The 15,575-nt window shown below is 34.5% G+C and overlaps 2 protein-coding genes across 5 annotated transcripts in view; one reads left to right on the top strand and one right to left on the bottom strand.

The window, feature by feature from the left end:
- Window positions 1-283: 283 nt before the first annotated feature.
- Window positions 284-11,665, bottom strand: LOC117124318. Of its 4 annotated transcripts, none has more exons than XM_033270506.1 (7): window positions 11,508-11,665; window positions 7,722-7,972; window positions 5,950-6,009; window positions 5,210-5,332; window positions 3,972-4,103; window positions 3,468-3,519; window positions 284-2,876 (listed from the first exon to the last, which is right to left on the bottom strand). In XM_033270506.1, the coding sequence occupies exons 2-7, from the start codon at window positions 7,953-7,955 to the stop codon at window positions 2,641-2,643; spliced, it is 837 nt and encodes a 278-aa protein (XP_033126397.1). In that variant the 5' UTR covers window positions 7,956-7,972; window positions 11,508-11,665; the 3' UTR covers window positions 284-2,640. The 4 variants fall into 4 exon arrangements, with proteins under 4 accessions (XP_033126397.1, XP_033126398.1, XP_033126399.1 ...); XM_033270507.1 differs by having other exon boundaries at window positions 11,501-11,623; XM_033270508.1 differs by having other exon boundaries at window positions 7,722-7,994; window positions 11,508-11,600.
- Window positions 11,666-14,872: 3,207 nt separating this feature from the next.
- The window catches only part of LOC117124317, a 15,685-nt gene continuing 14,982 nt past the window's right edge, over window positions 14,873-15,575 (top strand). Inside the window, exon 1 of the mRNA XM_033270505.1 lies at window positions 14,873-15,159. Within this exon, the coding sequence (XP_033126396.1) occupies window positions 15,102-15,159 (58 nt within the window). The 5' untranslated portion in view covers window positions 14,873-15,101. The remainder of the gene's footprint in view (window positions 15,160-15,575) is intronic.

The raw sequence follows: 15,575 nt of genomic DNA, 5'->3' as shown, positions 1-15,575 counted from the left end.
TAGAAATCAATGAATCTTCTGGATACAAACAATATCATGGTCTACAAAAAAGTTGTTAAGATTCTGATGTAATAAGTGGAATGTTTGTTTCATTATTTATATTCAAAATGCATTTGTACTACGATTAATGACAAGATTCTGTTTCACTATTGGATCTATATAATCAATTTCAATTAGATTAAAATCCTGATTATTATGAGTTTCGGTATATATTTTACTGTACATCACACATTCATTATGCACTGATACAAATGTTCACACAAAAACATTCAAACCAGATCAATCTCCTATATCATCCTTTTATTTCTTCAATATTCATTTGGACAAATCCACACAATACAGCAATAAGTCCAGTAAAATAAATCTACGAATATATAATATATTATACAAACTTTAAAATCGTATAGGCCTAATACTCATTGTGGTTAAAAATAGTGTATTTTTTAAGTTTATTGGCTTTTTCCGCACAAACAGAAAAGCCATCGTTTGTTATCAGATCTTTTTTTCCCTCTTCTATGCAGTTTTTATAAATTTTTGCACAGGGTTTTTCTGTCTGCCACTTTTCGTGCTTGGACCGTCTTCAAAATCTGTCCAAGAAAAAACATATCGGTATTCATTTGAAACAAGCCTTTTATAGTCAACAATACAGTTCTCATCAGGATCATTAACCCTTGATCAAATAATTGGTGAAACCACACCCTGTTCCCGGTTATTCTTCTTAGTTATAGTTCTATAATGACCCTAACGATCATGTCAGTTCTATCAGTAGCTCCGTCACTGTCTTCAGACAAACTCGTACCCTGGCTCTACTTTGCCATGCCTACAAATATCTACCGCATTTAGTGCATGCTTAAATTTCGGCGTTAGACTCGCGCATTTGAGGTCTGTCTCATGCAACGATTAAGAACCAAAATCTCACGTAAAAGCGTAAAATATATATCACAGTATTTGTAGTCCTCTTCTTACCGTACTAAAAATGTTCCATCTACTGTACTACTTAAAAGGTAACATCATGTATGCCAACACTTTAGATATGTTGTTTTATAAATCGCTGTCGGATAAGATCAAAGGACGCATAAACAGTGACGTAAATAAGTTGTGAGGGGTCTTGGTTCAAGAGTACAGATGATGCTGTTGAGGCTAGAGGAGATTGATACTTAACGCCTAGGGGATGAATTTTCAAAAATCTCACGCCTGCAAATTTGTCTAACTTGGATTCTCTTGTTTAAACATCCATAGGGTGTCGCATACAATATTTTAAGCAAGAAAAAAAACCATTACAGACTATCCCACAATAATTATATACAAGATATCATATGAGCATTAAAATTGTTGAGTAATCGTAAAAATTATCTGCAGAATCATAATTTTCTTGTTTTAAATAGCTTAAACATGCAAACATCCCAACAAACAAAATTTCTGAAAAATTTTTTAAAAAGAAACATTGATGTACATATTGTGAAATGCCTACAATACATTCCCGTAATGTGTAGGTATCGATTATTCAGTTTCAGATTGCATGGTATCATTGTGTCAAGAAATGGTTAACCCTGTCTTTAATAGTGGATAAATACAAGAAAAATAGATGTAAAGCTCAATATTATTTACAAAGCACAACTTTAAAAATGGCAAGGTTCTACTTGCGTGTTGTTTTTCAAAATCTACTCCATTCAGATAAAACTATCAAGTATTATTAGATCTGTTAAATTTGACATAGCAGCCCAGGGGAAGTAAAAACTTTATCATAGACATCTTTAAAATTGTAATTACTGCAAAATCCTGATTCCCGATTTCAGATCCAGCATAGAAAAAGCCCATTGTTAAATTGCAGAGGTAAACAACTAAATTTTTCAAAAAAATCTAATCTAAGCTTACAGTAGGTTTTTGTAGCTTGATCAATTGCGAAAAAAATTGCGAAAAAAAATTTAAAAAAAAATCTTAGCAGAAAGATTATCTGTGGCCTGTGAGAACTCTAAAAATAATTTGGCCCTTTAACCAAATTAATAAAGAACCAGGCCCGGGATTTATAAATCTCAGCTTAGCAAATATCTTAAGTCAAAAAAGTTTAGATGTCCCCTAGCAAATATCTTAAGCTGAAAATCAAACCATCTTAGCAAAATCTTAGCTTAAAAATCGTCTAAGGTGCGTCATACGTACTATCGACTTTTTAATTTTAAGCAATTTTTAAGTTAAGCAATATTGATAAATTTGACTTAAGCAAAAAAATGGACTTAGATGAATTTAAGCTGATTTCTACAGTAGTTTGTAAATCTGGCCCCAGGGCTATGTAGCCTTAAGGCTGGTTTCCTGTTGACTTAGGTCAGAATATTTTTTACGATTCTTTATGACTGTAATGACAAGTTGGACTAAAAGGATACAGTCTTGATTGTGCTAGACAACTGACATGTTAACGTAAGACTCTTACTTACGAGGTAACTTTTTCAATCTCAAACTAAAACCCTGTCCTAAAGATGTATAAAACCCTGTCCTAAAGATGTATCTGCCTTATATTTTTCTTGAGCTGATTTGATATCTACAAATGAAAAATTGTATGGTCACGAGACCATACTGAATAAAATAAAACAAAAAAAACCCCTACATTTTAACACTTGCCAATACCCAGGTTAAAAAAGCAGAATGCTACATTTTAGCATCAGGAGCAGGAGCATATGGTGGAGCATATGGTGAAGCATATGGTGGCGGGTTGTCATACCACTCTTGGGTAGGTTGCTGTTGGTACTGGTACTGGGGCTGCTGTTGGTTCTGGTATGAAGGTGGTGGTTTGTACGGCATTTGTTGTTGTTGACCATACTGTGTAAAGCCTGGTGTCAATTGTGGTTGCGTATATCCAGTTGGATTCTGTCGACCAACATATCCTAAAATTTGAGTATAAACAAGACAACATAAAACATACTCTCATCCAAATTTATGACAAATAATGCAATTAGGTATATTTTGTTAAACACAAACAAAATCTACTCAAAATTAATTTAATCCTTTGCTACAAAAAAAACAACATATTATTTGAAATTGCTATTTCAAAAAGAATAGGCGCAGTAAAAAAATATATAACACAAATAGTTCTTTAAATGTGAATATTAATATCTGAAAAAGGCCCAGTCAGACTGTTTTTCATCATAATCAAACCTCTGTGCAAATATTAATTGAATTTGGTTGGTTCATTAGTTTTTATGATTTTATATATTTTGACATAAATTTGAGCATTTGCCATTTTAATTCAAGGATGCTAAATTTCACAAAAAGAACTGGCAATGAGTACAATTCATTTACAAATTAAAGGCAAAAATGCATTGAATATTATAAAATGATAGTTTGAGGAGTGAAAAATACTTACAAAACTTTTAGTTTATGTAATATGCTCCTCATTTACTAAAATAAATATTTAGTACCTAACATGTATGTACCATGTTACTGAATGAATAGCTGTTAAGACAACTTTTACATACCTGAATGAACTACTTGAGCAGTAGTAGCTACTGGATGTGTTTGAATCACAGTCTGTGGATTACATTAAACAATTAGGTTTTTTAATATCATGACTAAGTTTCCACACATATTTGTTAAATAGTTCAACCATTATGAACTATAGATACAGTACTACAAATCTGAAATGGGGGCCCTTGATGATTAAGTTGGGGGGGGGGGATTTCTACCTCAACTTCCCTTTAAGTAATGATACTTAAAGGCTACTTTTAGTACTGGTCCTCAAGTAGAGGGATTCTATTTAGAGACTAAAGCTGCTGAAGACCACAAAACCGCCAGTCCCAAAAGTGGTCTTTAATTGGAGGGAGACCTGTAGTTCAATTCAGATACAGTAATTCATATTTTTATATATTATTTTGTAATTCCCATTTGGACAAGATAGACAAATTTGAATCTGAATATACAAAAAATTAAATATTCATAAATTGTACTGTAAAACATATTTGGATATAAAAAAATTAGCATACCACAGTTTGATTGGGTGTTGTGTGACAACAACAGGTGGTACCGCCACACATCACAGTGCTAGCATATATAGATATGAAGAACTCGACCACTGCAGTAAATGCCAACATACTGTTAACTGCAATCTTTGCACCCTAAACAAAAAAAAATTGTTACTTATTCATCTTTAAATAATAGCACATAAAATAAATACAAAATTTAAGCCCAGGAACCATAATACAAAATCAAATCAAAATAAAAGGGGATTCTGCTAAAGAGTTTTCCAATACCATAGAAAATGTACTGACTCTATTTCATTTCATTTCATTTATTTTGTCTCAATAAAATACATAAAAAACAACAACCGGTTACAATACAACAAAATAAAAGCATAAAAAATCTGAAACAGGCCGAGACAGAATTCCTAAAAGTGAACCAAATCACTATCATGTAGGTCTCCTAATGCACTATTCTGATTACACATAAAATAATAATAAAATGAACAATTGAAATAATACTTAAAATCTGTAAAATTTGCCTTAACAATAAATATATATATATAGAAATTGTAAAACTTATTTAAAATATAATTTAAGATCGTTTAAAAATGCTTTAGGATTCAAAACCAATAAATCCCTAGTTTCTACAGGTAGTTCCTCCCAAGCGTGAAAAATGTATACATTATAATTCAATTGATTAGGCTTTGCCTGCTGTGCAATAAGTTAGACCACCTTTCTGTAACCTTTGAGTCGTGCCCTAAAGTTTGGGTTGCAGAGAACATTTATAAGTTTGCACAATTGCTTCAGATTACTGGAAATGTTAGCTTTCTGAAATAACTTATTCGTAATGGATACTGATCCACATGCATCCCCCCCACCCTGGGCCTAGCCTACGCCTAGTTTATTCCAGTGTAAGTAGCACCAGTGCAAATATATAGCAAACACCGATTTTTCGAATACCCGCAACTGCGAACTGCTCTGGGCCCGTGCCGTAGGTAATTGAGGGGTTCTACTGTAACTACTTCTGTAGCCAAAGGAATTGAATGGACCATGCAGGATTCCCACTTGTCAGATCACCTGTATCACTATTCTAAGATTAAAGCTGTGTTTATGCTTTTAAATTGTTGACAAAAACATGCATAAATATGGTCATGATGACATTACATTATGACCATATATAGGTACATCTTGACAGTATATGGGTATAAAACAGCGCCTATAATGTATGAATGAATAATTAAAAAAAAAACACCCCTTCTTACCTCATTATCATAGTCATCATAATAGCTACAACCAGATTGACCCATAGCTCCTGACAGGTTTACTGCAAAATGAGTTACACTAAAGATAGAAGCTAGGATGGACATCACCATGCAGCCAATAATCTGGAATGTAAAAATGTAATGAATGAAAATTACTTATTAATAACCAGACACCAAATAGTTTTTATTAAAATTACATTTCATATGTTATGTATTTTTCAAATGTTATGCAAACACACCATTCCTTCGGCTCATTGACACAAGTTGGCACAAAGATAAAAATAAACTTCTTTTCAAACATTTCTTGGGCATAATACTTTGCAAAATGAACAGTTTACTAAGAATGTCCTAAAATTGAGCAGTTTTTCTAGGTGCCAGGGGCTCAGCCATCGTAACCCCAAAGCAGCTTTTGCAGAAATTGTTATCTCTTTTGAATCCACATCCTATAGACATCACGACTTTTGACACCACTGGGATTATGTCTGGACATCTGCAGAGACACTATGATGTGGCCCCCAACTTATAGTGAGCACTTCAATCCTGGATCTGCCATCGCAAATAAACATTTAATTTTTAATGACCTCAAGAATATAAACTTAATAGAACAGCATGATTTTATCAACTTATTTCTATTTCTCGGCTCATAGAAACAATATTATATACCATTACCATCAATTAAAAAAGAAAACAAAAAATAATATTAAAGTCAGAAAATTCAATAATGAAAAAGTTTAACTCACTGTACATGGTGATCTTCCTCTAGCAGCACACACCCCAAGGATACCAGCTGGGATGTAGAACTATTTAATAAGAATACAAAAAAAAAAATCAGGCCACAGGTGAGGAAAGAAAAAGAAAGGAATATATTTGACCTAGTTATTACAGCAGACACAATAAATCACAGTAAACCATATTGGGAAATATAAGATGAAGCAGATTAGGAACAACCAAATGTAACAAAGTATGTCAATTGGGGGGGGGGGCGGTGGGCATAGCAAAACCTGCGGAACTACAGAATGCAGAACACAAGGATGGGATTTTAACCACCCACCCAACTCTTACTAAAAATCATTAAAGACAATGGAATCAATTAGGAAGGAGATAACATACATATTTAATTACTGTACAGGAGCAATAACATGACTGATTCAGTTGCAAGTCCTAAAAGAAACTTAGCCCAGTGTAATCAGCAAGACCATATATACAGTAAGCCATGTTGCTAGTGAGACAATAATTCATAGTCATGAAGGCGGGATAACAAGTGCTTATGAACAGTTTTTAACACCAAGATTGGACAGTAGTTTAAGTAATGCCTTAAAATTACACCAATCTCTCAGGCACACATTCCACCTCCTTGATAAAATTTGTTTAACACTATATTTATAGCTAGGTTGACCCTTCAAATTTAGCTTATCATGCATGTAGGCTGTGGGGAGGGAGTGTGCATGCTAAAAATGACCATAAGTTTTCATTGGAATAGAGATTTAGTTCTGCATTCTTATTTTTCGCAACCCCAGGACGAAACCAGCCTAATGTATGTACCTCCTGATATTAACAGGGCCTCTTACTATAAATAAATATCAAAATCATAGTGAGACTCATACAAACAAAGTCTCATGCATTAAGCGTGAGACTCACACATCTGGGGTTTGTCTCACTCTCTCATGCTTAAGGACCAAAATCTCACTCATTAATGTACTATCTATATTATAAAATATATGTACTGTATACTAGCTGCACTAAAGTAGATGAATAAGATCAGAGGATGCGTAGATAGACATTGCCAGCATGCCAGTGTGAAAAAAATTGTGTGGACATAGGCAGACTCCAGGGCAGCTGGCCCGGGCCCCCAAAATTAACAAAATAATAGTGAAAAAAAATGTATTCAAATTTAAGAATGACAGTGCCATTTTTGGCCATCTAGAGGTTCCATATCATAAAATTTGTTACCTCAGCCACAACCATGGTGGGGCTCCGGTGGGTTCATTTATGAAAGTCCCTTATTGGGCCACCTCTATCACAAATTCTGGGATCCGCCACTGGGAGGCAACTTGAAATGCACGTATTCTCAAGTAAAGGCAAAAATGCAGATCCTCAATGCATTTTCGAGCACTTAGGAAACAAAATTTGGGGGGGGGGGTGTGAGGCGGGAGGAGATTGATTCCTATACCCATAGGGGCGGAATTTTCAAAAATCTTTCACCTACAAGTCTCTGGATACAGTACTTATAAATTTATTACAAGGTTTTAGGTAGTGGATATGTTTCTCAGTTGCGAGAAAAAAATCCCGGTCTCTCAGTGTCACACAAGATTTGAACCCAGGACTCTGGGAATTGGAAGACAAACTTCATCTCCACAGTTCTCTTTTAAGTCCCTGCTACACAAATTCAATCTTCTTGAAGCAGTTTGTTTTATTCACGTGTCTCCTCCAACATATCATACATAACAACCTCTTCTCCTCATCAGAGCCATATTATGGACGTATAAGACAATAATGGTTAAAATATACTTACAATAACGCCACACCAAATGGCATTTGCTGAATAAGAATTACAGGCATCAATAGCAATGGCTATGACACCAAGAACCACAGAGATGGTGCCACAGCTCACTTGAATCCAGCCACTAGTCTTGGCACTTTGCTGGTTTAGATTATCTCCAGGCAATGGTCCAACAGCATGTTGATATTGCACAGTTCCCGGTACTACAACAGTATGAGGTGGAGCTTGCTGTACGACTGTTGCCATCACTTTAACCTATCAAACTGTGAAGGTAAGGAAAAAAACCTGAGAAGAATGAATATGTTTCAACCCCAGTAGCAAAGCCAGCACTAAAAAAATGTGCAGTGGAGTGGTAAAGCCAAAAGTTAAGGTATGCCAATTAAACGCTAAGTTCAAGATTCTGGTTTCGACCTTCCCCACACATTGCCTGGGATAAAAACACAATTTGTCGGGAAAAAAAATTATTATTTGAGGTATGGCATCCATACCTCAAATGCTCAAATCTCTAGAACTACTGAACTTTATAGCCTTATGAAACCCACTAAAAGACCAAGCTTACATGATGTACCCAAATATGATAGACTTTGTATTTTGCCAACCATATGACTCATTATGAAGTGACCATTGTTCAACATCAATTTTAACTCACTTTTTGGCATTAAACATTAAACAATAATATGGGATCTGAAAACCCTGATGAAACTCCTAATACAACAAGTAACCAGTCAGCAGAACATGATCCTACAAAGAATGTGTATTGTTGTCTGTTGGAGAGAGAAGCCTGAGAGAAGATTGGAGTGAATACTCTAGTTGGTGGAAATGCTACAATGGAGATATAACAATGTACTGTACTCACGCGAATAAGCGCCCGGGCGCTTAAAAAAAATATGTTTGCACTTTTTGAGGGGCACCTATTTAATTAAAAACGATTATATAAGGACATTAGGAAACCGCAAATTACGAATGGTGGTGCGGCGGAAAAGATAATCGTCCACAGAGTATGGTTTGTCATGAAAAGAATGTTGTGAGTCTATTACATAACAGCAGAATAGCAGATGAAATTAGTGGTGGGTGTGGTTAACTTGTTAGTCATCGGCCGATTGAGATTAGCAGGATGGCATGATCACTGCAGGTTTTTTTCCGAAAACACAGATGAGAATGTGTTAGGTGCAAATTGTCGAAAAAGCCAATAGGACTAGGCTATAGAAAAATATAAGAAAATGAAAGTTGCAAATATACTGTCTGTCCAGGGAGCTCTCATCTGTCCAAGATAAATATCCTCGTTTTGATATTGACTAAAGGAGAATGTGATTCCACTCCACACCTCAAATCATGCCAACATCCACAGTCCAGGATTGATTGAATTATTTATTTTAAATTAGAAGGGGGCACTTATTTGCGCGAGTACGGTAGTTATGTAGACCCTTGGTATGGTATTCAAAGGTTTTGTAAGGTGACCCTATAATCCAAGCTGCTGTACCTTTGTGACCCAGCCTTTATCCATCTACACTTGTTCACAAATCTTCCTCTTGGAATATGATTTTTAAAAATTAAAATGGTAAATTGACAATATAAGAATTAGATAAGTCCCTGTCAATAAAACAATTCGCGAAGAGGAGTATTAAAAATATTGAGGCTAACAATATGGGACTAATCTGAAGGCTGACGTTGTTCTCTATCGAAAATTGATTTCACATCCATGGATTATGTACAATTCTTATCTATTTACATACACTTAATAATCTTCACATGCACATTTATCTGCTAAAAAGTTACCAACAATGATAAAGTGATGGTGTTCTACTGTATATATAAATAGCCGTGGGAAAAAAATATTATCAGCCTGATGCTCTCTGTTTGAATAGTGATCATATCAAAATGATAGCATGTAGCAACAGGCTTGGTGAACTTGTAAAAATTCAAAACCTTCTGTTGACTGCTCATTGATCAAACTTGGGAGCATTATACAGCACGATTTTAAAACATTTTCATCGTAATAAAACAGCTATAAATTTAACACAAACAACTTAAAAAAAAATTGGTGTATGAATTCTAATAAATATTTGCAATGGATTTTATTGGTCCATTTTAAACAAATTTTACGTCTAATGGTTACACATTGTGTGAGTAGTGTGTAATAGACATGCAAAACAAACATTGGCCCAGACACATTGGCCCAGACGTGATAAATTCAAAAAATAATTTTCACTTGCGGCAATACTGTGCCTAGCTCTTCTCAATGTTTTTGAGGTAAAACAACGTAGGTATCTGTCATACTCACAGATACACTTCAACTGTACATTATCCATGTAAAATAAATTAAAAATACAGTACCGTCATGAAATATTGCACTTTTACCTGCGCGCAGGCTTCGTAGATACATCGTACTGTAAAGAACGTCAGCCTTCTGATTAGTTTCATAGGCCTATTTTATTTGTCCTAATATTTAGAATCCTCCTCTTTGCGAATTGTTGAGACTCATCCAACAGTTCTTAAATAATCATTTTAACATTTTAATCTAAAAAAAAAAATGGATTCCAAGAAAAGGAAGATTTGCGAACAAGTTTAGGTGAATGGAGGCTGGGTCAGTGAGGAAAGGCCTAGGCTAGCTAGGCTTAGGCCGAATCGATCTAGGCCAACCTAGGCTAGGCCCTAGTAGTAGGATTATTTTTTTACTTTAGGTGTGTTATTTATAAAACAGTGTTTTGTATTCTTACAATCACAATGGAAAAAATATTTTCATTCCTTGAAAGATTGACTGTTCCATTCAACTCGGCTCGCGCCTCTTTTCGCCTCGTTGAATATGGAAAGGCAAAAGGACAAAATACAAGTGGCAGCAGTGCAAGTTTTGCACTGCTGACTCTGTGTTTTGCACTGCTGACTCTGTGTTTTGCACTACTGACTCTCAGTTTTACACTGCTGCCACTTGTATTTTGTCCTTTTGGTTGTTCCATAGTTGAATGGGACAGTCAATCTTTCAACGAATGAAAATATTCTTTCCATTGCAATCATAAACATTCATTGTATACTAAATACTATTATAAGTCAATCGTGACATCACCACTGTAACTCCCAATGTTATTTGCCTATTTATTTTAAAGACTCAAGGAGCAAATTTAGATGTAGGCCTACTACTACTAGGCCGTAGCCTAGCCTAGTTTTGAAATCATCGCACGATTTTACCTGTCTGCATGCACCGACCAAAAAGGACGTCAGTGACTGTATTCTCTCTCAAATGCTGAAATGTTTATTTCTTTGACGAAATCTATCAAAATAGCATTACAATTAACAAGTTCTTTGTAACACAATAGTTATTCATCGTATCCGTACTGTACTGCTATGTAGTTAATTAAACGCGTACTACAGGAGCAAAATAAATGTAAATATGCACACTATACTGATCATATCACTATAGCAACCGATGACTGCTACAACAGTTGGTTAAAAAACTAAAATTAAAAGACGGCGACTGACTTATAAAGCAAATTTAGTAGAGCATGCATCGTACATTAAATGGAAAATTATTATACTTAGGTTCGATTTAATGCATTCAAATTTTTTCAAGCATTAAATCTAACCTTCGTACAATAATTTTCCTATAGTGTACTATGCGGAGCTCTACTAATTGCTTACTATAGACCGGACTAGTCTAGGCGGAGCTAGGCTAGGCAGGGTACGCTAGGCCTAGCCAAGCCAGAGGCATAATAATGTTGATATGAAGTATGCTGGGCCTATCTTTATCCTAATCTTTCCCAGCAGTATATGAAAGAAACAAATCTATCAACACTAACAGGATACCTGCTACAAAATAGAAATAGACGACAACAAAAATCTACGATAAATCAATGTTATGTCGTAAACGTTATGGCTGACAAGCTCCGTTGTTGGTTAGTTGTGTATTAATAATCATTACGTCATGTTTTAAAATAGACTGGCGGTGAGGGAGCACTCCACTTTCGGAAAAACTACTGTTGCACCGTTTGGTCTGAATACGATACCGTATATGGAGTGCGATATCTCATTCTGGACAGCGCCACCAACGAGGAAGTTAATTAAGAGACGGAATAAAAAAAAAATCACGCCACCAACGAGGAAGTTAATTTAGAGACGGAATTAAAAAAAAATCATATCATGTAAAGATAATTATTTGTCCCGAATTATAATTTGTATTTTTAATGTATTACTAGGGATAGTCCCTGCATTCAATAATTATTGTACTGTTATTTACTACCAACTATTGCCCCGGCGTAACTAATTTGGATCAAGACGGCATTTACGAAATTATCTTCCTATCATGCACGATCAAAGAAAGTATTGAATACTTTCTTTTACTATTTTACTATTTGTATATGAAAGAAATACTAATTATAGTTCCGTGCATTTTAGAATTCTGAGAACAGGCATAGGGCCATCGTAATTGTTATTTAAAAATAAAAGAAACATCGTACCGACGTCATCTAATTTTCTACACTAATTTAAGTGTATGGGTAGACTTGCAGGGTCTTGAAATTATTAAATTTATATCACCATAAGCTATAAAAATTTAGAAAAATTTAATAAAATTGAGAAATGAGAAAAAAAATATATTTAATTAGCGGGGTGGTGAGGGGGGGGGGGGAAGAGCACATTACTTACAGGGGTATAATTGTCTCTCACAGTCATAATACTTTGAGTAAGATAGTTCCCTATCCATGCCTAGGCTTAGATTACTAGGCCTGTCGCTAGGGGCCTTGGTTGGGCCGAAAAGTTGACTCACTTCACGAGGTACAACGACAATGAGGAACGCTTCGTCCCACTAATTTTGTGTTGACGTTGAGAACGTTTCACGTTCGTATCATTCTAAATAATAATTTTGTTACTAAAATAATCAGTAAATCCAGTGCAATAAATAAAAATACATACTTAATAAACTGATTAACAATCAAACACATTTTGCATCAATGAGGTCCCATGAAAATTTTTAATTGTTATGATTATTTAAGAAAGAATAATGCCGGGCACTCACTTCGTTGAACGACAAATTCAACTCCGCTCCCTGCGAAATATAATTTGACCAAATCAATCTTCTAATCAGGCACGTTATTTTTAAGGCATTAAAGTATGATCTAATGTCAATCATACGAAGACCCCAATTTCAGTATTCTTCATGATTTGTTATCGAGCGATTTTATCTTTACCTTTCCAAATAAAGGTAAGCATGTGTGTATTAAACATGTTAATTATTTTATCTGCTAGATTTGGATTTGGTAATGATAGAATAAGGAAGTGTAGCTTTGATAACTGTATGGACTTTACTACTGTATTCTATCCAAGACGGCTAGGTACCCTTTGGACCACATGATTTTAGAGATTTAATAAACTTCTTCGAGGCATACACTCGGCTTAACCACAAGACGAGAGATCTTTATAAACATTTCCAAAATGTTAAAGGCTTCTCCAAAAGAGATCGTATGTGCCGTTTAAAACTTAGTACTCATCCACATTGAAAGATGCGGTACTCAGTATTTCGAACATTATACCTTTCATATCTTGACTTTGACGCACCATATACGCTACTCTACTGCTGCGCACAGTAAATATCAATAACAACTTATAATAGGTTTGTGCATTATATAAAATAATTTAATCCATTTTGTGTATGATGGACCAAAATTTAATTTGTTTAAAAGACGGAAATGGTAAACGATGAAAAAGATTTTCTATAGCTTTCTCGTAAGTCAATTAATACTGTAGAAGCATACTGGGAAGCTTTTCCTTCTCAGCACCTGTACATAGTTATATTATTTTCAGCAAAGTATCTATTACACATAAAACCTTTGTTGTTCCCCAATAATAGAGAGCAGCACAAATTTTTATTCATTTCACAACTAAACATGAGGACATTAACTTAAAAACATTTATTGTCATTATTTCATTAATTTACGAAGCTGTACAAGAACTTCATTTTCAAGTCAATAACTTCTTTTATATCACCTGAACAAAAAAGTTACTAGTTAGAAATTCAATTCTTTTTCTGAATTTGTTTCTAGTCCTCTTTCTTTTTATCTTTTTATGTGAGGTGAGAAATAAGTGATTGTTTTTGTCCGTATATTTACATAACTATAATTTCAAATAGAAGCTGATCGTTAATATTATAATCAGATTCATCGTTTATATTTCTATTTTTATTTTGGTTTGTTATTGTTTCTTTAACGATGTTTATATAGTCAATAGGCCTATCTTGTAATAGGGAATTATTAGATTTCCAGTATCCCTATACCTTATTCAATTTGCTTTAAACAAGCCCGAATATTGATTAAAGAATTTGCCTGTTCTATATCCAGGTTTAATGTTACATTTACTAGATAAACTTTCCTTGCGATTACTGTGTCCTGATAGACATAATTAATATCGAAATATTGAATCCCGACAAGATGACGTGCATTTCGATATTTGGAGTATGTATTATACTATCTTACCTGAAATTCTTAGTTTTATTTTTGCATCGTTCCAATCCCCACAAACAATGTTAAATTTCACTATTCATCACTTTAGGCCATTGGCCCTACATAAAGAATCATAAAATAATAGTGAACAACGTAGAATATAAATTGTTAATTGTAAAAGATTATCTATCTCAGATAAATTTATAGTTATAGATAATTATTAGTGTAAATTCATTAGGGGAAATTTTTGTATCATGAATAAAGGACGACATCACAGGGGTATACAACAAGTCAATTATATCCTTCTTGGAATTGTTGTGATTTTCAAAGTAACGTAGTGTTGGTAAGAAATTTTCTTTCCCTGGTAGAACAAGTGTGCCTTTCACAAGTATACGCTTCAATCACCTATTATAGGCCCATGCTTCAATTGACGAGCTGAGTGGCTGCATTAATAAATATTATTAGGTATGTACTGTATTCAATCACTTCACCTCAACTCACCGTGAAATGAAGTTATTGTGACAATTTGTGTTATATTATGGGCACTTAAACTTACAACTATATATTTTCTACCTAAAACCAATAGATATTTGGATTATCGTATCGTTATTCAAACTCTCCATTGCTGATTTGTTATACTTATTCTCATTAAAACGGGACATAATGTAATACTGTAACGTACGGTACTGTTGTCAGCGCAGGTCTAATAATAAATCACTCATTCAACAGGAATATACCTATAATATGCCTACTGAATATAACAACAATAGACGCCTCCAGTAATCAGAAACTCAATTTGTCGAATCGTGGGGTGACGCAGCCCTACCTATTGTGTTATGTGTACAGTGTCGTACCTCAATAAGCATTTCAGCCATTCTTCTGTTTTGTAATACAATGGTGACACAAAATAAACGGTAAATTACTGTACCTAGTACGTCAAACAACCGTTAACAGCACTCGCTTTAATATGGCCTATACTGACTGTTTCGTTTGGTTAATATTTTTCACAACGCTGACAGCTCATGGTATTTATATATTATATTATTTTGCTATACGTTTTTTAATTAACTTTAGTTATAAGTGAAGGAAATAATTTTAAATGTAGGCTACATAGGCCTATGAATTGTGAGCTTTTAGATTATTTCCAGAATTCTGTTAGGCAGTTAAATTAGCATTTAGTTTTGAATATCCATTTTCGAATGTCTTGAGTAGTTATAGTCTGAATCATAGTAGCACCTAAGGCCTATGATCTTGTAGACCACTGTTTTTTAATTGAAAAACTGCGAAACATTGACATTGATGAAGACTTAGTCGACCATTGGGTGGAATCTTAATTTTTAAGTAACCGGCAACACCGTGTCAAAGTAGGCAATGTGGTGGCCTCGTGGATATCCCTAACGGAGGTATCCCCCAGGGTTCATGGCTAGGCAGGGGTGGTGCC

This window comes from Anneissia japonica, unplaced genomic scaffold (genome assembly GCF_011630105.1).
Source record: "Anneissia japonica isolate Jap-2015-1 unplaced genomic scaffold, ASM1163010v1 scaffold750_len1593409_cov174, whole genome shotgun sequence".
Taxonomy (NCBI): domain Eukaryota; kingdom Metazoa; phylum Echinodermata; class Crinoidea; order Comatulida; family Comatulidae; genus Anneissia; species Anneissia japonica.
Note: the sequence above shows the minus strand (reverse complement) of the source record. Positions and strands in the feature narration are given on the sequence as shown.